The 8,947-nt window shown below is 32.8% G+C and overlaps 1 protein-coding gene across 13 annotated transcripts in view; it reads right to left on the bottom strand.

Moving 5' to 3' along the window:
- The window catches only part of LOC120337147 (uncharacterized), a 39,139-nt gene continuing 30,192 nt past the window's right edge, over positions 1–8,947 (bottom strand). For all 13 annotated transcript variants that reach the window (XM_078117377.1, XM_078117375.1, XM_078117376.1 and 10 more), the window contains 16 exons: positions 8,561–8,851; positions 7,636–7,920; positions 7,334–7,447; positions 6,895–7,215; positions 6,338–6,613; positions 5,914–6,213; positions 5,113–5,403; positions 4,765–5,046; positions 4,363–4,650; positions 3,843–4,130; positions 3,255–3,527; positions 2,922–3,188; positions 2,580–2,849; positions 2,016–2,288; positions 1,313–1,576; positions 1–1,068 (listed from right to left, as the gene is read on the bottom strand). In XM_078117377.1, the coding sequence (XP_077973503.1) occupies positions 803–1,068; positions 1,313–1,576; positions 2,016–2,288; positions 2,580–2,849; positions 2,922–3,188; positions 3,255–3,527; positions 3,843–4,130; positions 4,363–4,650; positions 4,765–5,046; positions 5,113–5,403; positions 5,914–6,213; positions 6,338–6,613; positions 6,895–7,215; positions 7,334–7,447; positions 7,636–7,920; positions 8,561–8,851 (4,349 nt within the window). In that variant the 3' untranslated portion in view covers positions 1–802. The remainder of the gene's footprint in view (positions 1,069–1,312; positions 1,577–2,015; positions 2,289–2,579; positions 2,850–2,921; positions 3,189–3,254; positions 3,528–3,842; positions 4,131–4,362; positions 4,651–4,764; positions 5,047–5,112; positions 5,404–5,913; positions 6,214–6,337; positions 6,614–6,894; positions 7,216–7,333; positions 7,448–7,635; positions 7,921–8,560; positions 8,852–8,947) is intronic.

Genomic DNA, 8,947 nt, shown 5'->3' with positions numbered 1-8,947 from the left:
ATCAATAAAAAAACTTATCTTGAGCAATATTAATCTGAGGTGAAATACATGAGATACAACTCTATACTGTTGCCAGTAGATGTTGGATGCACTATATTGTTCCAGTGCAGGATTTATGGGGTGGTATTATGGCCCATTAGGCACCACCTGCAATATTATAAAAGTAGAAAAAAATGTATACATGAATATATGTTAAACAAAGTAGGTTACATAGCGTTAAAATATTGTTACGTAAGATTTTAATGGAATGTCCTTATACAGAAATTGATAGATGGTCCACCAGGCAGTGCATTAGGAAAAATCATCAGAGCTTAATTATGACATGAACATGTACATCAATTAACTTTTCATCAAAATAAATCTTACTTGTGTCAACATTAGGTAACAAAAGAATTAAGTAATATCAAGGTGAATTTATAGAAATTTCAATTATGCGCATTTTAAAAGAATTTCAAGTGGTAAAATATTCAAAATAACATTTAAAAAAAATTCCAAGCTACGTACTTTAAATAATTTGAAAAACATCTCTTCAAGTAATGACCCACTACAACATGAAAAGTAATTTTTTGAAAACATATCTTTTTATAATATTCGTGAGTCGCTACAGAATTAATAGAAGACATTTTGACCCATGATAAGAAATTTGATAAGCTTATAAGCAAGGGGTAAGTATAAATACTGTCTTTTGACGAAATTAGAATCTTACAATGAAGGTTTTGGCAATCATAATTGTAGACCCCTTAAACAAATAACATTTACAGTTGACTTGAGCAATAGAAAAGATTAATTATTGTAGATCTTTTTATTGGAGAGCAAATTTACTTTTTTTGTCACAAAACAGAGTTTGGACATTAATTTTATAAGTTTGTCCAGCTTTTAGGTCATTAAATACATATGAGTATTTTTTAGTTATTGCAGATCTAACGTCTTTGACTCTGGGAGAGGTACAGCTTGCTACTACATTGTATGATTTTAAAATATCAAAATCGTCCTCAAATTTTGTAATGATGCTTGTTGTTGGATTCTTTTCATTAGGCTTTACTTGAATATTACGGGGTGGAAGTGGATCTGAAATGAGATAGTAAAATTATATTCTCGCTGTTGCTATATATAAATATAAATGAAAAACAGGTTCATGGATGTGTACTAAGATACATTTTACAGAATGGAAATAGGTTACATTTTAACCTATATAAAATGGTGAAAACGAAATAATACAAATGTAATATATACGTCATTTTTTAAAATTAGTTCTAAACCTTATTTCGCCGAAAAAAGGGAAATTGTACTTAATGCCAAGAATTAACAATACCTGTTATGAATGTTTCCCACTGGCTAAACTTCCCACAACCAGACTCATTTGTAGCAGCGACTCGAATACTGTAGCAATGAGCCGGTTTCACAAACCGAATTTCAAATTTTGGCTCATACGTAAAATCTTCTGTTATTGTATCATTTCCCACTCTCCACTGCACTTTGTATTCAACTGGCTCAATTTTGAGAGCATCCCACTTATAGATGACAGCTCCAAATGTTTCATCAAAATCTGATTCTAAGTTTTGGATTTTTTCTGGCACTGAGCATCAATTTTTATAATGAGTGATTAATAATAATCAAATGACTCGAATTAAAACAAAAAAGACAATGTTAATCAGTTTCATAGCAATATAGATAACATTTCAAATTTATTAAGGTCAACTACATTTTCTCGATTAAAAATGGGTTTAAATCTATTATTGAAAATGAAAATTCTTAAATGAAGTAAATTATTTCGTAAACATTCTAGTAATCAAATAAAGAAATCTTTCATTGGCTATTTACCAATACTCAATACTGTCTGTATTATAAGTTACACTGGCACAATATATATCTATATTTTTACACCTTGGTGGTTATGGTACTTGTTATTTTTCAATTGTTTTCAATTCCTTAACATTTGATTAAGACTCATCTGATTCCGAGCAATTTCACATAAAAATAAACAATGAGCAATGATATATAGAAAATGAACTTACAGGTTTTGATATATCCTTCGTTCACTGCTGCCTCACTCTTTGTATCATCCACAATAGCCGTGACATTTATGGAAAAAGATTCTCCAGCAACCAAATCTTGTAACACTGCCTTGTGTTGGTTTGTTTCAATGCTTTTCTTTTTCAATGTTTTTTGTAGTGGTTCTGCTGTAACTTCATATTTTTTTCGTTGTGAAGTTTTGTCCTTGAATTCTACTATGAAGCCATGGATATCACCATTTGGAGTAACCACAATATCCACCGGAGCTTCTGGTTCTGAGTGAATAATAATATGCATGTATTTCTGTACGTAGCCATTGCTCATATTGACCGATAGGAGAACTGTAATCTTATTTGCTTGGCAATATGATAGCTTGAGTTAAAGGCGGAATTTCAATGAATCTGACAATTGTTAGGAGATTTGGCAGTCAATTTCGCAAAAAATTTTCAGCAGCTAGATACCAAAATCGAAATATAAGTTAACAACAAATTTTATAGTGTTGTACATATGCCACTCTCAATCAACTAGAATAAACTAAATGTTTGTAATAATAAAATAATTCATACTCATAATCATTGTCTCCAGACGGAAGTCCAAGTCATAGCGTGAGTCACAGCCGCAGTACAATCTAACTGTGTATGTGTTACCAGGTATGCCACTTCGATAGGCATAGTTGTCATTTTCAAGTAATATCTCAGATGAAACACTAGTTTGGTTGTTTTCAATTTGAAGTTTAAAGCAGTTCACGCCATATGGTTTTTCCCATTTCATATTAGCACATTGAGAAGGATTATTTTCATCGGGTGTAATTGCAAAGTAGCTTGGCTTTGACCACACTGTAACATAATGTTGATACCTTTGCATTAATTTTCAAGAAAGTTTTTAAAAACAGAACTGAAAGAGCTTACTTATTCGATAGTGTTTCGATTTTGAAGTTTTGCCAATTGCTTTTTCTCTAATTGCTGTCACGGTACAGTAGCATAGTGACCCTGGTTTGGCTATTCCTTCAAACCTAACTTCAGTTTTGTCTGTTTCCTCTGTAGCAAGTTCTTCCTGCCCTCCAAACAATTTTACAACATATTTTTCTGGTTTGTGTTTCAGTGGTTCCCACTTGATCTCAACAAATCTCACAGGATCTTGACAATCGTCCTCAAGCAATTTTACTTCACTCGGTGCTAAAAGTCAAATAAATATATATAGTTACATCGTATGCTATATCACATTAGTTGTAGACAACATACCCAAATTAATTTCACACTCATCCGACCAGTCCCCTTTCACTGTCCCTCGGATACTTCGGACTGCCACTTTGTATTTGCTTCCGGGACATTGGCATTTATACTTGCAAACAGTTTTATCGAATATTAATATGTTTTCTGGTCCATTTTGATCATCACAGCAGATCATAAGTTCATATTTTTCACATCTTTTTTGAGCTCCCCATCTTATATGAATTTCTGTGCTTGGATTCTCATCATTCAAGTTTACCACAGGAACTTCCACTTTTTCTGGCCCTATGAAAAATAATAGGACATCTGTGTTACGTTTTGTCACTCAAATAATCTTAAGATTAGCATAAGCACACGTAACTTCACAACTTCATTACATCCTCCCATACCTAAAACTGAGTATATAATTCGTTCTGGATTTAATTTGAACCACATAGGTAGGTTTTACAAAATTTTACGAAAGTGAGAAGGCCAGCATTCGAAAAAAATTTTATTATCTATAATGGTAATTAAATTAAATCGTTATGAAAACATTAGATTATTTTTATAAAGCTTTCGAACCAGACTATAAAAAATGATAACGATTAATAAGCTACTTACTTGAAAAAACAGTTTCGGAACAAGAAGCTTTTCCTCTGACTTTTCCTGAATTTTCACCCCACATTATAAAGTGATATTTTTCTGCTGGAACTTTAGGATTGAATTTGACCTCAACTACTTTTTTATCTACAATGCTATGAGCTTCAAGTGGGCTTCCTTCCAATTTTCCATTGCAATATGCCTGCACGAAATAGAACGGACAATCCCTTTCAGCAATACCACATTGCACCACAATGTGATTTCCTTTTTCTTCCAAACTGGCAGTGACATTCTCTAATTTGGATGGTGCTGCAATAAAAAGGTTATTATATCATTAGGAATGTTATATCACTTCAAGATTTTAGATTAATATATGACTATGCTATTTGAATTGGCCGTGTGCAAAAATGTACAGACTGGCCATGTATCTATTGTTTTGGAAAGCATTTTTTTATTTTTCTAAGGGGTATGTTGAATGTATGGTATGTTTCTGGAATATTGAAAATTCTTGCTCATAGTCAAATTATTTCAGTATTCTCACCTAATTCAATTATTGCTTTTTCAGACCATTCTCCATAGCACTGCCTATTTTTTGATCTTACTTCAACCAGGTATTGTGTTGCTTCATATAAGCACGAGTAGACCAACTCAATTGCATTTTTCACAATTAGCTGACTTTCCAGAACACTATAACGACCACGTTTGATATGGACTTCATGTTCAGTGCAGTCAGTATCAGGTTTCCATTTTATATGGATTTCTCTTGAACTCAAATTTCCTTCGTTATCAACCATGCAATCAGCTTTTGTGATTTCTGTTCTTGCGGGTGCTTGTAAAGATAAAAAAGTCAAATTAACTTTTGTCTGACTTGAATCAATCTATATTGAATCAATAAAGTATCATTGCTTTTATTTAACTTTTAGATGAATCGTGTATATTATACCTGTTGTATATTTGTCGGACCAGCATGCATCGCCTTTTCCAGTAGAAAACACACCATGCACTTTTACTGAATAGGTGGAATTAAAATCTAAATCTTTAAAAATATATCCCGATTCAACAGAAACGGGTCCAATGACCTGCCGTTTTGCAGTATCCTGGTGTTTGTACATCACAGCAATGTATTTTTTTGCATTTCCTTCAGCATGTTGAAAGCTCAATGCCAAAGAATTTGGAGCTAAGTTATCTTTTGCTGAAAGTTGAACATGTTTTGGAGTCCCAAATTCTAAAGAAATGCATGAATCAGTAAATTAGCACAAACCAATATGAAGAGACAATGATAATTTCTTACTTGTAGTTATTTTATATGCCTCTGAATTTCTTCCATATCCAAGAGAGTTACCACCTGCGACTGTGCAAGCATAAGTAGTTGCAGGTTCCAGTCCTGTAAGTACCACTTCTTCAGATGTGACATATACTTCTCTGTAATTCTTGTCTTCTCTTTCATCTTCTGTGGTTACACAAACCCGATACATTGTTGACTCATCTGGTCTTTCAGCATCAACTTTATCCCATTTGATATGAACCATTGTACTTGGGTTCTCTCCGACCAGGCCAAACAAGTTTTTCACTTGTGTGGGAGCTGAAATGTAGTGTAGTGACAAATAGAAAAGGCTTGAATTTGTTTATGAAGAATGAGAATGACTACGATTAAGTGATACCAAATTTATAGGTGAGATATAATCACTCTGGTAGACAAATATCAATTTAGACAAAATATGGAAACATGACTATTTCGTGCTGAATGAATTGATAATTTGTGATTCAAAGCAAATTGATTGTGGGTTATTGAAAACTGATAAGAAGTTTTCCAAAATATTAGACACGCTTTTTTGTTTTTAAACTTAAAAAATGTTCAAGATAAAATAAATAATAGCAATACATCAGTGGCCCCAGTTATTTTAAAAGTATTGTCTTTCATGGCTTACCTCAAAGAGGCCACCATCCTACTAGGACACCATTTCGTTATTTAATTGAAAAATAAGCTTAGTAAAACGTAGCTATTTTCGCTGGATATCAGTATTAATTGTAACCACAGTTAGCAATAGCTGAGTAATATGAAGACAGTATATGCAAAATATTATTGACTCACTTGGATTTGTTTGTATTTTGTTCGAGAAACATCCTCCACTGAGAACTTCTTTGTTGTTTAAGAAATGAACTCCAACAACTTTAAATAGGTAATCTGTGCCAGCTTTTAAGCCAGATACCAAGCAAGATATGCCATAAAATTTGGTATTTTCTTCTTTAATTTCTTTGTTATCCAGTAAAACTTTGTATGAGTTTGGCAATTTTTCCGGTTGCTCCCATGTTAAAAATACTTGCGTGTTTGGATCTGTTACTTTTTCTTCATTTATAGTTGCTTTTACGTTTCTAGGCACTAGTTCTCCTCCTAAGTAGAAAAATGCAAAATTTTCATTTTAGTCATAATAGATGAACTTTTGAATCTTCTAAAAATTTGTCACTATTGGTGCTATTTATATTACAACCAAATGATTAAGAAATTCTTTGCTTACCGATAGTTTTTGTTGATGTTTCTGAGGAATTTGTTTTATTTCCAGCTCCAATGGCTGTTATAACAGCCTTATGGGAAGTTCCATACCCAAATCTTTCATCGAAAGCTCGCATCCAAGTGGTGTTCTTATTATTGTCGTGATGAAAAAGAGGATTTTCGGAGTTTTCAGTGTATATATCCACTTCATAACGTAATGCACCTTGAACATCATTCCACTCCAACCTCAGTTCATTATTTTTATCATCGATGTTGGAAACTATTTTGGGTTTACAAGGTCCTAAAAAATGTAGAGTAAGTAAGTAACATATCGATACAAAATTTATTATCTATAGAAAAAATAAACCAGCAAATTACATATACAATTAATCTGTATTAAACATAATTGATATAAGTTTCACTATCAAAATATACAAATTCAAAGGGGTCGGGTCATAAGTAAATAAGAATTGCGTTATTGTACTAATGTACTTCTTGACAAGCATGAATTGAGATGCTTTGAAATTGATAATCAAACATGCATAAACTAAAAGCAAGCTACAAGGCTGCGTTGTAACTCACTTGTATGAACTGTACTCTTTACAGCAGTGGATATATAAGTTGCATCCCTGTCAATATCATCATAGAGAGTTGCCACTGATATGTCATAGGTGTGTCCAAGTTCTAAATCATAAGGTTTTGTAGAATACTCATACTGCCCTTTGATGAATGATACCACAACTTCTTTTTCCTCGTTATTATTTTGTTTTTGTATTTTAACAATATAGTGCTCTACTTTGTAATCATTTGATTTGTTGTCAAATGATGGGATTTTCCACGTTATTGTCACACTATCATTGTGCTGATTAGGAGTAATCTTTTCTTCCAAATCTCTGACTTTGCCTAGAGAAAGTATATTTTTATGACTATCAGCATTAGATAAATGGTAGGTTCAACTAGCAATTGTATGCATGTTCTTTTTCAATTAAAAAAAAAACAATAAATAGTTGCGAGGACTCACCAAAATCATCTCCCATGATAACATTTAGATTTGTTGTGCTGCCAGATATTGTCGCATTTTTCAAGTCATACGTTCCTTTAGCACCCCCAAAATTGACCAATGCACCCGAGCTGTCTGAATATTGAATTTCATTGTTTTATCTACTTATCATTGCTAGAAGAACGATAGCCAGAGCATATACCCTAGCAGTTTCAAATGACTTATAATAGCTTTTGAATTGTGTTTATTGTTTATATAATTTCTAAGAGTAATATGTAAATAAAATAAACTGAATTATTTCAGAATATCTAAAAAAGCAATACCTCCTTCAGTTTTGATTGCATTAGAGGGACTTTCGGCGCTCAGCTCCTTATTGTGAATCGCGAACACCAAAAATATGTATTCCACTCCTTTTCTAAGATATTCATAAGTTACTGAATTGGATTTCGAGCTCATCTTCTTGGTTCTTCCTTTATGCGTAGGTTTTGCTTTTATAATATATTCATCTGCCTGGCCTTTATGAGGTGCGTCAAATGTAATATTTATGCAACGTTCTGGATTCTCAGTATTGGTCACTGCTTTTACATTCCTGGGTACAAGGTCTCCACCTGGTGATCATTTGGGAAATAGATGTTAAAATATTTGAAAAAATCTTTTTAGATAATGTGAATCATTCATTCTTGTACGCACCACATACAATATGCATATACTTAATATTTGCAAGTGAGAACTGGTTGAAAGTTTGGGTAAGTTGTAAGATATGTTGTAGGTCATTTGAAGTACTGAAATTCAATTTTATTCAAATTTATCTGTACGAAGAGTCGCAAGTCTTCAATTAAAATGCAGACAGGTCAGAGATAGAAAGATTTGTAGACCTATTAAAATGCTGACAGCTACATCTACTGGTAATAATAACAGCCACAGCTTGAAACATTTCAAGTTAACACTGCTTGTAAGACGTTTTTAGAGGTTCTTGAAGAGAAATTTTTGGTATAGAAATTTTGTTGGCAAACTGTAATAAGTACAGTATAAAAAATAGTCAATTTTGGTACAGAAAAAGCAGGGACTATATGCACGAATAGAATGCAGTTAAAAGCTACAATATTCCAATCCAGGACCGTTTTTGGACTATTCATATTTGGTAGCTTCATTATTCTGGAAAATGTTAAGAAGGCTACAAAAGCATCCACCAAAGTGGGCCGTCCAAAGACACTATTAGTGGTAAATGAAAATATCAAAATCCCATACCGATTAAATGAGCTTTCCAGTCAGTTTCTGATGTTAAATTGTTGTCAGTGTAAGTAATTACTTTTGTCATACACACTCTGCCAATGCATAGCTCGTCTGTCATTTGAACTTTAACTTGGCATCCATCATCCGCTTGTGTAACCTTGTTGGTGTTAGTACCAATAAGATTTCTTTGTAAAAATTCATCTTTGATAATTACCTGATATTTTTTCGCTCCATTTACCGGATCCCAGCTAAAATTTACAACTCCGTTGTCCCAAGAACAGTTATGAATCTTGGTTTGTGAAGGGCCTTAAGTAAAATACATAATCATATGAAATTTGAAATACCAATAAAGTTTGAAAGCAATGCCCTCTCGAAATAGTCAAATGCAAATTCATCATCGAT

The sequence above is a fragment of the Styela clava genome, chromosome 10 (genome assembly GCF_964204865.1).
Source record: "Styela clava chromosome 10, kaStyClav1.hap1.2, whole genome shotgun sequence".
In the NCBI taxonomy this organism is placed as follows: Eukaryota; Metazoa; Chordata; class Ascidiacea; order Stolidobranchia; family Styelidae; genus Styela; species Styela clava.
The sequence above is the reverse complement of the archived record's forward strand: the minus strand, read 5'-3'. Positions and strand labels throughout refer to the sequence as shown.